At 41.7% G+C, this 15,924-nt stretch overlaps 1 protein-coding gene across 4 annotated transcripts in view; it reads left to right on the top strand.

Moving 5' to 3' along the window:
* The window catches only part of RNF144B (ring finger protein 144B), a 90,767-nt gene that overhangs the window by 48,741 nt on the left and 26,102 nt on the right, over nt 1-15,924 (top strand). For all 4 annotated transcript variants that reach the window (XM_038126929.1, XM_038126931.1, XM_038126928.1 and 1 more), the window contains one exon: nt 6,405-6,594. In XM_038126929.1, the coding sequence (XP_037982857.1) occupies nt 6,430-6,594 (165 nt within the window). In that variant the 5' untranslated portion in view covers nt 6,405-6,429. The remainder of the gene's footprint in view (nt 1-6,404; nt 6,595-15,924) is intronic.

Genomic DNA, 15,924 nt, shown 5'->3' with positions numbered 1-15,924 from the left:
AATCATATGTTTTACAGCCTAACTGGATCACTGCCTGATAAGTAATGCTGTATGGACTGGATAGGTAGCTCTGTGTAGGCAGCGCATATCATAAGGAGAAATTAATGCACCGTGGGTTAGTAGTCTGTGTGTAAGACCACAGAGGCTCTAGTGCACTTGACTCAGACTAATCCACTGAGCTGAGTTTAAAAATCTGTCTTAGTTATGAATTTTGAATGACATTGTCTTGAGAGAGTTGGGACAGCTAAGGACTTGTGACCAAAACTGGTAATGATGGCGTTTCACTGAAATTGATAGAAATGTGGGTTTCTGACAGCTGTCTTCACAAGTGCTAATTTCATAGCTCAGTTTATATCTTGTAACTGACCTCATTATTTTAATACCGCTCTGTTACATTTTTAAAATCTTTCTGTAATTACTCTTTTTCCCCAAGGACCTGATTTTTAGCATTGGTTTCGAACACTCATGTTTTTCAGGTAGCTTTCTTTTTCTATTTTATTTTTTAAGGAGGGAGCCTTAGTTACGGAAACAACAGAATCCTGAGTGAACAATATCAAACCAGGTTTTTGTATGGCACTGAAGTAATTTCATAATGGGTGGATTACTTGAAAAATCTCTAGGGCATGAGAAGGAATTACTTGCAGTGCTTGCAAATGTGTCTCCAAGAGAGTTTAGTAAATACCTGGTACACTAAATAGGAGTGTAGCATACGTGCTCTGAGTTTGTTTTAATGCTAATTTTTTTTTTAATTTTTTTAAAATTTTTTTATTTTTGGTGAAAGGGGGATGTGTTGTGCTAGGTGTTAGACCCACATGTATCATGTATCCTTACACCTCTTTTCAATCTCACCCTGTTTATGCAAGTCCACATGCCTGGGTGCTGATTTATGGGTGTACTGGGGCAGAGGGGCCTCTCAGGTCTCACCTTGCCCACAGGATGGACATGCCAGCCCACAGGGGAAAACACATTAATGACCCTTTTTGTTCCATTAATGTTTCCTGGAGCAATGTGTCTCATACTGGTGCATTTCTTGGCTTCCTTCTAATTGCAGGTAAAAGCATACAGCTTGACCAACTTCAGCAGAATTGTTCGTAAGCTCCGGACTTGAAGTAGCTTCTCCAAGAGCTCTGTTTTTTTGCAATTGGATGCAGCATGTGAAAAATGAAAGCATAACTTGTGGTGCTAAACATGCTCCATTCATTCTCTTCCAGTTTCAGTGCAGGAGGCTTTAATGAATTCTGTGTGATGTTTCTAAGTGGTGAAAGTCACATTCAGACACATTTTTTTTAGCTAAATACAGTGACTTGGTTGCAGGCACGCTGACAATGTCCTGATGTTGCAGCTCAGGAGACTGCCTGGCTTGTTTTCTCTATCGCATATACAGAGTAACTTCTGTTTTTGGTAGTAGTCATGGTTTGAGCCAGCTGAGCAGACTCAATTGAGCCTTTGTGTGACTGTAACAAGGATGTTACCTTAAAATTCCTGCTTACAGGGAAAATTTCAGCAGTAGGTTGCATCGATTTTCGATACCTCTGTGGAGCTCTGGGGTGTCTTGACCTTGGCTGTCTCCCAGACACTCACCCAGCTGCTCTCTCACCCCCATCACAGGGAGTTAGTAGTTTCCACTTTGGGATGCTAATGCCAGGATTTGCAATGGGTACCTGTCTAGAAGCAGATATTACAGATATTTGCTGTTAGGAAGTAATTTTCAAGGTTAGACATCAGACACTCTAATGTCAGGAGGCCCTGAAGGCAGACAAGTTCTGCATTCCTTCCTCCAGTGCTTTTCTTCTGGTTTTGGTATTTCACTCAAAAGCTCCATGCTTTTGTGTTAGTGTTTCTGCTCGTATTTATCCTTCTCAGCCCTTTCTGCTTTGAGCACACTCTAATGTTTTCTTGCTTACGGGCAGTGTTGAGATGTTCCCGTGCTACCAGAAAGCACAAAGCTTTGTCACCTCCCAGAGACAAAGCGAAAGTGTCCGCAGGCAGATGAGTGAAATGGAAACGTTGACAGGTCTGAGCACTTGGCGAGCTGTGGTCCTGGTGACTGTGCAGTTTACACCCCACAGGGCTGACCCTTGCTAGCTCGCTCACATTTGTTCAGACTTTCTGCTCCTGCCTTGTCCTGTGGCATCAGCATCGTCAGGGTCACAGCCAGGGAAGTATGAGTGTTCTTATGAGCTGAGCAGCATACAATTTGAGGAAAGATGTCCAATTTCCTGGAAATCCTGTGCAATGTGAAAGGAGTATGATCTGCGTGTGTGTATGTGGCTGATAGAGGTTGACAAAAAAAATGGATCTTCCGAGTTCCTGAGTGTTGACGCATGCCAGGGCCAGTTTGACCCTTCCTTGCCATGATTCACACTGGTGCAAGATTCAGACCAGTGTATTTCCCTGGATTAGAATGCCCTCAAGAAATGTTTATCCGTATTCCACAATGTCTCATGGAGCCTGTGCTGCTGTTCAGTGGAGTTTTCTTTGTGGAGTTGAGGTGCTGCACTACAGTTTCAGTGACACATTTCTTGCTTTGTTTGGGATGCTGTCCTAAACGGCATTTATTTTTGTAAGCATGAAAGTGAAGGTTTTAATGCTTAACAATGTGTTGTATTTATATAAGTGTTCATTGTTTTTCAGAAACTTTCAATTTACTTTAATTTCTGATCACTTTTGTTCCTGTAACTAAATATGGAATGGTGTTTTACTTTTTGTTCCTAACTCATTCTTCAGTGACTCCCTCTTCTTGTGCACGACACATACACCCAAGATGCTTAATTTTCAATCTAACCCATTGGCAACTCACTTGTAATTATAATAGGAATTTTAATCCTCTGTAAAGAGGACTGATGGATGTGTAATTAAATAATGACAGTTTGTGGGACAAGCATAGCAAAGTGAAAGCCATAAAAATTCAGAGCAGCTGAGGTGGAACTTCATGGCTTCCCTGCTGCACCTGGAAAAGTCAGTTCTGCCAGGCTCATAAAGTTGAGGAGATAGTTGGAGGTCTTGAAAGAGGACAATGCATTTTGAAGTGTTGGGGAAGAACAGGAGGAGTAGAGGCTGGGAACTGGAGGAAGATATTGTTACCACCATCTGATCTGATGATGATGAGAACAAACCTCCCCTGCTGACCTGATCTCAGAGTGCAGCTGCTGTTGAATGGGGCTACCCTTCTCTGTAACCCTGAGCTCTTCCCCTAGCATGTGTCCCTTGGCAGCAGTAGCAGAAGTCCCAATTTTAATGGACAGATGGAAGGGCCAGTGTGGGCAGGGTTGCTCTGGGAAGAGGAGCAGGGCCAGCAGGCCACAGGTCTGCTCTCCCTTTGACAGGCAGGTGTTCAGCGCTAACAGGATGGCTTTGCCTGTGCCAGCCTGACCCAGAGAGCTGCTTGTGGATAAGCTGGTCTCTCAGGGACCATGGGAGGAATACTCTTCCTGGTAGCCATGGTGTTTCCTTCAAGGACTGAGCAGGCAGGACATGGAGCTGTCTCCATGTTCTCTGATCCTGTTCGCTTCGTTTGGAGTTAATGAGGCTGCAGTGAGCTGAGCCAGCCTGGGCTGGTTGGGGGTGGATGCTCTGATGTGCCAGGCTTGTTTGGTTTTGTCTGCTAAGAGTTTTCCACAGGGTGCTCTGCCTGTTTTAGGGAGAACCTCAGCTGTGCTCTGGCATCTTGGTGTGAGGGAAGAGTGAATATGTGGAGGGACAAGGAGCAAAACTGAATTTAACCTACAGTCTTCAGGGACGAGGCTTATCATCAATGACAATGGGATATCATAATGAGTCCCTACAGCCATCACACTGTGGCATTAGGTTGCTACTAGCACAGAGCGGTGTGTCAGGAGCCTGCTCTTCACTGTCACACTGAGTGCTGGATTTAGGCCATCTAAAATTAGCCTCTAGCCCTGAAACTCAATCATACACCTGAATCTTCCTACAGCTGCCTTAATGCTGCCTGCATGCAGGGTCATAACCCTTTTAGTTAAGAAGAACACTGACTTTTGAAACAGCTGTATCTGTTTTATATCCATTCCCACATCCTGAAATATTCTTACCTGTTCTTTGTGCATCTGTCCTTTTAGAAGATATCTCGGATCACTGCAGAGTGAGGGTGAGTAGCTCACCTGTACAGATGCAGCTGCTGTTGAAAAGCAACCTGAGTAAATGTGTTACAATTCTCCTAAATACTGAGATAACGTCTAGCACGTAGGTTTAAATAACAGGTAGTTCTTGATCTGCCATAGCGTTTCCAGTGACTCAGTGTTCCCCCCACCCTGCTGCAGTAATTACAGAAGATTGTTGCAGTTCCTGACTCAGAAGGAGATTTCCTTCTAAGGCTTCTGGCCGTGCTGGAGCTCCAGCTCTGCAGCTCTATGGAGCAAATTGTGAGGGGCATCAGGGTAGCAGGCCCCAGGACTGCAACAAGAATAATGTGGGAGTAGTGTATGTTATGAACTGGTGATAGCAAGCCATAAAAAGAGAGTTTGCTTTGGATTTGTGGTCAGGAGTTTGGTTGCCAGAATCTTGGCCATGATGCTCATATCTCTTGAAACGGTGTGCTTACAAGAAAGACATTCCAAGGTACAAATCTGATGGCTTCGCTGACAGAATAGTCTGGGAAACTACCAAGTGTAAAGATTAAAAAGGGGTAAGTGTTCTCTGACCCAGATTTATTGTCTTCCTGCAGATTGTGGGAGCACAGGGCCTGAGGCTTTGGGGACAGGCCTGGGGATGGGCTCAGCTGTGAGTCAGGTTATCAGGTGGGAGCTGCAGGGAAGGGTTCCACAAACTCCATGAGCCCCATCATTCTCCGCCTAGGGAGGAATTCAGCAGGCACTGCAAGTTAGTACATCACATATACATTGACAGTGTGCAGCTGCGTTGGCCACTCTGGCAGCTGCTGAATGGCAGCAGGGATGTGCTGCCAAATGTGACCTGACAGCTCTGCCCAGAGGGTGCTCAGGAGTGCAGGGGAGGCCAGCAGAAGTGGACCAAAGGGCTCAAGTCTCTGGTTTCTCTCATGAGATGTCAGATCTGACAGGCACATCAATAGGTCTTGATTGGTTTCATGTTCATGCAGCCTTCATTTGTGATGCAGCTCTTCAGATTTAGTAGAGCTGCACTCTAGGTGCTGCTGCAAGCAGCTGTGCACAGCTGGCCATCAGCTTGTAAAATATGTGTGAAGGTTGTCTTGCCATCAGCAAAATGTATTCAGAAGGAGGTCTGTGGAAGTTGGGTCAAGTTTCTTAGAGGTGTGGATAGATTTTTCTGTGCCTTAAATACTGTAGTGAGCCCCACTGTCTGTGCTGAGGTGAGTAAAATCTGCAAATAGGCTTTGCATTGTTTCAGCTTAAGCACAAGGATGTTCTCTGTAATTCCTTTTTCAGTGTTACTATGTAAGAATGAGGGTCTTGAGATTTTTTACAAATATGGTGCAGTGTTTTCAAATGCTTAGGCCAGAAAGCATTACATGCAGACATGGCATTTCCATCAGCTGCTCATCAAAGAAGAGAAATTTCATCCCCAAGCACTGCTGTGATGTGTAGTGAAACCATGGCTCTGGTGAGCATCTCTCTGTCAAAGTGCTAGTGCGCTTGGTTCACAAACATCAGTTAAATTCCTCACATGTCTACGAAATAAATAGAAGAGCTGGATGCCAGGAAGTGGGATGCACAAAAGCTACTTTTTGACATCATTAAGGCAATGCAAAAAAAGAGGACTGCACATGAAATGCTCTTACTCCTTTGGTTTTAAGCTCCAGCCCTGTGTGAAGTAGCACATGCAAGCTGAAGCCCTTTCCTGGGTTTAGATGCCTTCACCATCCCTCTTGCAATAGAGTGCCAGCTCACTGTCTCAGTGATAAAGAAGGTGGAGCTCATGGTACCCCCATCAACATTACAGACTAAATGTTTGAAGTGCCTGCCTAGAAAGTGGGAGTCTGTTCTTGTCTTGCACTGCCTAGGGGAGTTTCCAAGCCACCAACTGGAATAGAAAGTGGGAGTGGAGACACTCATTGGAACTGTGTGGGTGCAGTGAAGACCGAAGGATCCAATTTGGGTGGGAGGATTATGAGTCTGAAACTTACTAGAAAAGGCAGAGTCATATATATATATATATATATAATGCCCCATTGTTTGGCTTTTTCCAAATTTTGATGTTAAGCAGCCTGACTGAGGTGCTTTGTGCCAGCAAGGTGAATGTTCTCAGAGAACCCAGCCAGTTCAGGTCTTTCGAGGAGGTGTGCTCTCTTTGTAAATTTTGAATGGCCTGAAGTTGAGACTGGCTCCAAGATGTTGAATAGTACATTTGGGTGTGCAGGTACTTTTATGGATCTGAGATGTAAATTTTCAGAGCAATGGAAGTGACTGCATGGCTTGTATGAAGTTTCAGCTGCTGATTTATCTTTTCAGGCTGAGTTGCACCATTAATGACTGAATGGGCTCTGCTGAGAAAGCTTCTCCTCAAACCATGACAGCTGATGAGTCAGAAGCTGGAGAGTTAGCTCTGGAGCCTCTCCTCACGTGCAAACTATGTCTCTGTGAATATTCCCTGGATAAGATGACCACTCTTCAGGAATGCAGCTGCGTCTTTTGTACGGCGGTAAGCTCTGTCAGATTCTGTCAGCCTTTACATTACAGAAGCAGGGATGGAAGATGGACAGAACTGTGAGATGGGATTGCTTGTCTTGTGCAAGAAGCCTGTGTCACACCCATGCTGACACAGGATGCTTTTCTAAAGAGCATTTGGTGTTAGCCTATCTTGCCTTATTTAAAAGATTTCTCTTGTTATTTTACTTTTGATAATTTTTAACTAATATATGTTCCCATAGCAAGCACTAGTAAAAAGTATAAATAAGAAGAAATAAGATGCAGTTTAAGAGTGTTGGAGAACATACAGTTTGCATGCAATCTCAGTATTTACTTTTTTCTGAAGCAAAACCTCGAAATATCATAGGATAGCTGTGAACTGTTGTTTCCCTACTATCCTTTTCTGAGTTCTCAGGGACCTTTAAAGTCTTCTGTATAACTTTTAAGGGCAATAGAAAACCTAAACAAAAATGGCCTTTTGAACCTTTGCCTCTGTGCTGCAGAGATGTTGCTGAGGTCATGCATTGCCTATAGTAGTCAGTAAGGACTTTCTGGCCTGCAAATTCAGATCAAATAAAGCTGGTGGAAATGATAGAGGGAGAAGTTGAATGAGATGATAAAAGCCCTACAGATAGTAGTACTCTTCTGGTCTCCTTGTCAGCATGGGAAAAATGGACCTTCTTTCTCTGGTAGTAGTGACTTTGATGTACCTCACTAATGGTAACTAATGTACCTGACCTGAAAACAGGTCAGAAGTCACTGGAGGATGTTGGTGTGGTGCTTTTTTGTTGTTTGTTTTTCATTTGTTTGCTTGTTTTGTTTTGTTATGGTTTTTTGCTGGGGGGTGGGTGTTGGTTAGGTTTTTTTAAACTCTAGAATAAATGTACTTGGTTTTATTTTTAAAAAAAATTGTGGATAAACATCAAGTAAGTATGCTGAGGTTTTACCCTTGATTGTTTGAATTCATGAAGAAATTGGATATTTGTGAAGCCAACTAGGGTGAGAATATCTTCACTTATGCTGAATTCAGGGTAGCTCAAACAGGATGAGAATCTAGCTGTGTATTTCAAGAAACTAAGATAAGATTGATTAATATGCATTTCAGCCTGAACTTCATGAAGTTTGTTTTCCATACTGACTTGCACAAAACATTTTTGTATTTTAGTTTGTAACAAAAGAACAACATGTAACCTAGAAGATAGATGTGAAGATACTACTTTAAATACAAAAAACCCAGAGAATTGGAGAAGTTGATACTTTTACAGTGGTCCCACTCCTACCCCAAGAACTCAGTGTCTCTGATTTAGTATTGCTAATGGTACATGAACCTCAGTGTTAGCTGGGTAGAGTAACCCTTAGGGAAGCGTGGGCTGCTGAGGACTGTGCCAGGCAGGCTGGACTCTGCACTCCAACAAGACACTGGCCAAAGGGAGAGGTCAGGGATGGTGGGGGTGTTGTTGTGCCTGCATGTCCCCTGTCAGTGCCACAGCTGCCATCACATCCATACACTCCTTCCCTGGCCAGCACCAGGAAGAGTGAATGCTGTGAGCTTGGTCCTCCAGTGCTATGACAGCGACATGGAGGGTGCAGTCACAGTTACTTGGCCTCTGTGCAGACTTTGCTGACTTTGAGAGCCAGCCATTAGTGAGCCCGAATGCAGCTGTGAGTAGCCTTTAGACACACTCTATTTATTTCAATGGGCATAATATGTCTCAATTGTGTTCATGCTCCCAAGTCCAGCATTTGTCTGACTGTTGCCTGTGTCCCAGCATCCTCCTGATGGATGTGTCTGGGCTGATGCAGGCCCAGACATGTAGATTTTGCATCCTGTAACAAAGAAGGCTCTGAAAACTTTTAACCTAGCTACATGGCTCTCTGTCTTGAAGCCAGAGCAGTTTCAGGGAGGCCATATGAGTTGCATTTTTGGGCAGCCTCCAAAAAGCAGCGTCAGGAACAGCTTGACATGGAATGCCAGGACTTGCATGGGGGATTGCACAGCCTGCAGAAGCTCTGCTAGTGTGCTGTGCCCTAAATTTCCTCTCACCCATGCCAGGACATCTAGGTACCTTCACACTACACTTAAGAAAGATTTTTGGGGTACGAATGTCCACTGTGAGCTATGGGGTTGAGCACCAATCAGTTTTGCAGTTTTTCAGATAGCAATGCTCTCAGCTTGTATAGCTTATTCTTCTGTCACTAGGGATAATTTTATATATCCAGGAGTAGTATTAAACTTGAAATAGAAAAGGGCTTGACATGGAAATAATAGGTTCTGCTCCAATAAGCTGAAACCATTGTTTTTGTTAATTTTTTGTTCTGTTACATGTGAAGTCTTGGTTTTTTTTTTGTTTCTTTTTTCCCTTCCTAACTGTAATGGTGATGCTGCAACTATGATTATTCTTCACAGTATTTGTGGCTGTGGAAATAATTGGAAATTGTTACTATATAGATATCTGTGGAGATGAGGTTAAATTTCCTTTCCATTTGTAGATTGTAAAACCAAGGCATTCAAACAACTTAGAATTGTGTACAGCTATTTTTTTTCAGCTTAGAAACTCTTGCAATAAACAAAATACCCCATAAAAGCTATGTTCTAGCCACAGTAAGTAAACTGTGCTTTAGAATGTGTATGTTTGCATTTTGGTGGAATGTTGCTAGTAGAGCAGGAGTTTTTCAAATAACTGTAAACATTTTTACTCTCTCTGTTCTCAGCAGAAAAAGCAGATGGCTTGCAGAACATACTTGCCATCTTACTTGGTAGCTCAGTCAGGTCTGAAGAGGCATGAGCCTTGTATTTTTCAACACGTGTTAAACTTGGCATAAGATTCCACTGCAGTGTGAGATAAAGCACACATTTACACATCCCAAGAATTTGGAAATGGCTGTAGTGTACCTAATGACTTGGTTTCATTGTGTTCGGATTTATATTAGTTTTGAATGAAAGACTGATCTCTGAAGAGGGTTGGGAAGAGATGTGAGATATATTTTATCTGTGAAAGTTTTAGAGGACTGAACTTTATATAATTCACTTCATTTCCTGTATCTATAAAATCTTTGCAGAGTGCCGTGTAAAAGTGTGGTGCACACTTTTACATATGGATATTCAGCAATATCTGTACTGCTCAAGCTCCATAATTTTATGGTCCCTTTGTCACCTTTATTATTCCTTTCCCAAAAGGGGAGGGGAGTCTCATCTGTTCCTGATACTGCTCATCTTGTCTTCCCACTCAGCCTTGTATATTTGGTGGAGATGTCCTTCTTATCAGCAGGCCCTTAGGTTTACCTTTTGTTGCGATTTTCTCTTCCTTGGGTGTGCAACTACTTAGGTTTTTGCCCTCATGGTGGTCATGGTGCTCACATATGTATGTGAAATAATTACATACTGTGTCTGTCCACACCATTATAGTGTTAAAAAATACAGTATTTTATTGCACTTCAGTGCAACTAATATTAAAAGCAAACTAATTTTAATTACTTCTTGATTGATTCACTTACAGGATAATACTTTGAATATTATACTTATTTCTAATTAAAGTTCCTAAATGTTTGCTCTTTTCCTTCCTTTTTTGCCCAGAGAGCTCTTGCAGTGCCTCACTCAGGTAAGACTCAGGAGTGCTCTGGTGGGGCAGTGCCAGGAATGGACAGGCCACCCTCCCCACTTTGCCTTCACACAGAGCACTGGGTGTTGCCCGGGCTTTGGTACTCATTAGAAAATCTGGAAAGTGCATCCAGGAGACTCCTGCCTTTTCAAAACATGGCTGAAACTGGGAAAGCAGCAGGGAGAGAGAGTGAGTGGTGTGATCATGTGCCCCTTGCATCCCCTGGGCTAGAATTGCCCTGGTGTCTGGCACAGCACACTCTACCCTTTGGAAGCGCTAGAGAGGAGTACAGGACTAGCAGTAACACTGGGAAATACCAAGGGCCCTATGCAAGACTCAGTGTGAGTCTGTAGCCTGTAAGCAGTTGTGGAGGTCAGGTTTTAGCAGGTGGGTAAGATTGCCCTGGTGGCCGTGGTGACAGGAGGGAACCAGTGCACTGCTGTTGCAGAAGTGTGGTCTTAGGAGTCAGTAAAAATTACCCAATGTTGGCTTTACCCTGCACACCAATTCTTTCTGGTTTTGTCTTTCCTCTTTTCTTTGCCTCCTCTTAAGCATTTCAGGGCCCCAGTGAGAACCAGGTGAGCAATAATTGGGATTGCTGCTATTTATGTCAAGCAGCAGCTTATGTCCATCTGTCTTATGTGTTATTTATTACAGGGTTTGAGATGTCAAAGACAATGTGTAACAAGCTGAAAACAGAAGATGCTTTCATGTATGTTATTCTGTGTTGTTGGCACAGGTTTATGCAGAACTAGCATGATTCACCTTTTTTTTTTTTTTTTCCAAGCAAGTTCTTTGTTGAGTCTTGTACTTCTGAGAAGTGTGTGAGGCAACTGGGTTACAAAATGTGCAAAACAAACACCACGATGATCTACCTGTTTGTTATTTTGGTGCACACAATGCAGTCCAAATGAGATTAAACTTCAGTGCAACCTTAGGAGAAGCAGAAGTCAGCATGCAAGCCCAGGTAGCTTCTGTGCTTTCTTGTGCTTCTACAAGTAGGCGGTGTTCCGAAGGCAACTGGAGAACAAGATTTTCTGCTGTAGCTATGTATGACAGCAAGGCTAGGGCTAGGGCTAGGCATGTATGGGCTCAAAAGGCTCCTTTGCTGCCATGGGTGGTGTGGTGCCGTGGGCAGCCACCTGCCTGGGCCCTGGGGGGGCTTCAGCCTCACAAAGAGGCTGCTGATGGCTGCTTTTACTAGAGAAGAAGAAACTGTTAGAGAAATAGGAGTTTCTCTGTTTTCATCAACAGGAGGCTCTAAGTCTTCTCTGCTTTCCTTAATCTTTTCAAGAACAGCTGTGCATTGTCCTGCCTCCTTTGGGTGGTTGAATAGTGACATTTGGCCCTTAGCACTGTGAAGTTTCAGATTGTTTGTGGAGGGGAGCACTGGGAAACTGGAAAAACTAATGTGAGGGGCCTTTGCAAAAAACATGAGCAGAAGAGATCAAGTAGATAAAGGACAAGAAGGAGGCACATGGCAAAAAGAATGGGATACTTGGTAAGTGAAACAGCTGTGTATCAATCATCCACTGAAATAATACTTAGTAACACTTAGGAGTAAGGGAATATTTGGTTTGTTATCATCTAGCCAACACTGGCTTTTAATATCACTTCTGTTTCTTTGTCCTCATTTTCAAGAAGGGGTTTGTTCTCATTTTCTCACCATCCTATGAGACACCTCACAACTGCACCAGAGCACTCACTACCTTCTCCTCTTCCTAAATATACCTTTTGCTGCAATGTCCCACTTACTTTATATATAAAGCTCATCTCAGGTTGTTTTCCATTTGGAAGTGTTGACATTTGGGATTCTTTTTTTCCCAGCTCGACATTTGAAATGTTTCAGAATAATTTTTTTTTCAAGTTTTAAAAAATAGGATTCTTACACCTGGTAATATTGGCACTGAACACAGAGCACTTCTACAGTAATTTAGATGGTTCAAGAACTTCTTGCGTGTATTTCTCTGCAGAGTAACACCAAAGGCAGAGTTGAGTTACCCAAAGAGTACAGATGTACCCATTGACTTTTGAGGGATACTACAATTCAGGAAGAGAAGTTCTCTGAAGTCAGTAGAGGTGGCAGCCTCTGGATGGTGGCCAAGGGAAGATGGGAGGAAGAGGGAACTAATGTTTTAATGACAGCATTGCATCAATGCAGTTGGTCTTATCTCCATTTAACCTATGAAGAAATCTATGTGAAGTAAGTTGTCAGTGCCTTGAAGTGCCACAGTAACTGAACCAGACTGTGACATAAGCCTCATGCTCGTGTCTGTTTTGTAGCTGTTGGTAAGACCAGGTTTGGCCTGACACGGATTTTTGCAAGAGAAATTATATTTGCAGCTGGTTCAATTTTGTGAAGTATGAGTTTCTCTTTTCTTGTCCTTTTCTGTTTGGTGATACCACTTCATGGCAATAATTACCAGGAACCTTTCCTGCTTTTTATGAAAGGCTGTTAGGATGTGTCGAGCTGTGAGTAAATTGGTTTCAGGTTGTGTTTCTGAGCAGAATTTAGCATCACAGGTAGATATTTTGAGACAAAGCTGATGACAATATATTTCTCAGGTACATTTGAAGGATCCTATAAAAATAGGCTTGTGGACCAAGAGGAGGCAATTATGTTCTGGTCCATTGTCATGTTTGCTTCATGTTTTCACTTGGTCATGACAAAATTAAATTCTTGTTAGTGATGTTATTGCTTCCCTCATACTGAGCCATGAACTGACTGGATGTTCTTTGAAGCTACAGGGGCATTTTTTCACTTTCTTTCAAGCATCTTTCTTGATAAGGCTCTTATGTGGCCTGATCTATACATTTGATCTTCTATCTGTTCATTTATTACTGTATCTGGTCCTTAGCAGTTAAAATTGAGATTGGGCAATATTTCATTGGAATTTTGCTTCTTGCTTTAAACTGTGCCTATCATAAGTTTATCTATAGCGAATTAAGAGATTTCTATTTTTTTGGTGTAGTTTCTAAAAACTTTAATTGGAAAAGCCTCACTTTTTTTTCCAAGTGAAGTGCAAATGCCTCCAAACTAATTGCCAATACACTTGTTTCATCTAGTTTTAAGACCTTCTGAGAGATACTTGAGGAGTTTGAGTACCACACCTTGAAAGTGACTGATCCATTTTGGTGATTGAACGTGTGAAAGTGCAGATGTCACAGCAATGATGAACGTATTATTAAACAATATATAGATTTGCCATAAACACTGTGAGTACTGTCTAGGGGGTATATTTATCTTAGTACATGTTTGATTAGATACTGGGTAGGTCAAGGTGGTTAAATTTAGAGTTCTGACGTGAGCTGTTTCACCAAAATTAGTAATACTAGATTGTGTACGCACTAAAGAACAGGTAATTTCTAAAGTATAAGAAATAAATGAATGTTATGTCTCTCTGAATAAAAAGTACATAACCATGGCCCACAACTAAAATAAAAACTGAATGCCTACTTGTTCATCTGTTCTGAATCATGAGACACTCTGTGTATAGTATTTCCGTGCCCTGCCCCCAAACCTGGAGTTTGTCAAAAATGCCCATGCTAAACAAAACCCGAACCCCAAACAAACACAATTTTGAGAAGATCTCTGGCAGACAGATTTAACATTGTAAATAATTCCTGTGGATTTTGAGAGGGAGACCTGAGTTTTTATTCTTTTTTTTGGAATGGAAATTGTCTTCAAGTTACATGTTAGGAGGAAAGACCTTGTTTTGGCAAGATGCCTTCAATCATTTTGTGCATTTTCACATTTAATGTAGATCACGGCCTAGTACTGTCTGGGAAATACTGCAGATCTGTTCTTTACCTTTCCATAATTGAATTAAAGAAAAATACCCTTACTTATCCTGTATCAACTGCTGCACAGTGGCTGGCAGCAGTATCGGTGGCATTAGACAGGAAAATAAGCCAGTGTTTTCTGTTTCTTTTTTTTTTCTAGCCCTCCCTCCGTGTTTCTTAATAAAGATACCTGTTCAATTTTGTCATATTACATATGGGGTTTCTTTTATGCTTTTGTATCCAAACTAATGAGGCTGCATTTTGGGATCTGAACAGCTGCAGGCAGGTCGGAGAGGAGCAAGGTAATGGAACATGTCCAGGTACTTGAAAAGCAGTATGTAGGAATGATTGAGATCCATCTTTTGTCTTTGATACATAAATTATCTGAAAGTGGATTTGAATAGAAACTTCAGATTTCACAGTGAAAGGGATATAGTGCCTTTGTCACATAATTACCAAGCAACCTAACACTGAAGTTGCACTTTGAACTCATTTTTGTATTAAAATGCAGAACTGTTAATGATCCCTTTGCAGAGTAAATACATAACCAAAGAGACATCTTTTTCTTGGTAAGTACATTAAAAATAGCCTCTGAACAATATACTTTTGGGGAAAAAAAAAAGTTGAAGTTTGAGCAGCATGCAGAAGTGTTGAAATGAAAAATCCATTAATAGCCTGAACAGAATTTTCATTCTTACGCTCAAAGCTAATAGAAAGCACTTTCTGCTTATTATTGAAGAAGGAATCTTTTACATTACTAGTTTATGCATTCCTTGATTAAGCTTTTCAGTGTATTTTTAAAGATGACTCTGTCATGTTTCAGTGTACTCTTTCAACAGACCCTTAGCTCCAGGAGAGGAATATGAGCTTGGGGAATTTGTAAGAATTTGCTTAAATCATAATCTTTCCTACAAGTCTTGCAAGGTACAAAAAAAAAAAAAAAAAATCAAACCAAACAAAACCAAACAAAAAACCAAAAAAAACCACCCCAAAAAACCCACCAAAAAACCCCTCATAAGTAGCATTTTGTGACATAGGTAACTGGATATTTATCTTATTTTATCAAATAGAGGAAGGTGATGGCCTGAAAGACAAAACCAGCATAAGAGGAAAAAATCTTGCCCCAAAATGCTTAGGCAGCAAATTATTGGAAAAAAAAAAGTCATTATACATTATGAATCTCAGGCAGAGAAAAAAATACTTGTAGTCCTCTTTTGACTGAAGTTTTCAGTAGTCCTACAGGAGCAAAACATGCTTGTCAGAGCTAGATCAGCAACAAAATCTTCTGTTAGGTGTACTGAGTTTTACTAGTGGAATTGTATTATCACATTTGAATTGATCTCTCTTGCTTGAATGCCTCAGGATTTTATTATGTTTCCCAGAACACAGATATGTACATGATATAGTTGCTCAGTGGGGAAAATCTGAGTTAACTGATTAGAGCACACTTGCAGGTATGGGAATTAAAACTACTTGTGTTGGTGTCTGCTTTTTATTTGAGGAGTGAACATAATGGAATCAAACCTCCAGTATTGTGTGATCTGTAGTCAGCAGGATCCTAACCTGTTCAGCAAGACCTTGGTCAATTTTTAGTTTGTTGTCTCAACCATTCTGCTTTGGCTATGTGACACATTCATGGAAACTTTGCTGGCTTGGGCCATGGAAAGTAAGTAAGAGGATGGTATTAATGTCACCATAAGCCACAGATCCTGTGTGGAGGCCACTCCTGTCACTGACTGTTCTCCGTGCTCAAAAGTCACCATACTGCAGGATAGTGGTGGGAGAGTGCAGCCCAGGGTGTTGAGATCTCATGATTTCTAGGATGTCAAGATTAAGACCCTTTCAGGCAACACTTTGTATTACAGAAGGCAGAGCATCTTGATTTTCCCTTCACTTTGAAGAGCAATTAAGTAGCATATGGAGGGTATGCAGTTTTCTTGAGACACTGCTGATTTTTGTAG

This window comes from Motacilla alba, chromosome 2 (genome assembly GCF_015832195.1).
Source record: "Motacilla alba alba isolate MOTALB_02 chromosome 2, Motacilla_alba_V1.0_pri, whole genome shotgun sequence".
In the NCBI taxonomy this organism is placed as follows: Eukaryota; Metazoa; Chordata; class Aves; order Passeriformes; family Motacillidae; genus Motacilla; species Motacilla alba.
This window is presented reverse-complemented; position numbering and strand designations above follow the sequence as displayed.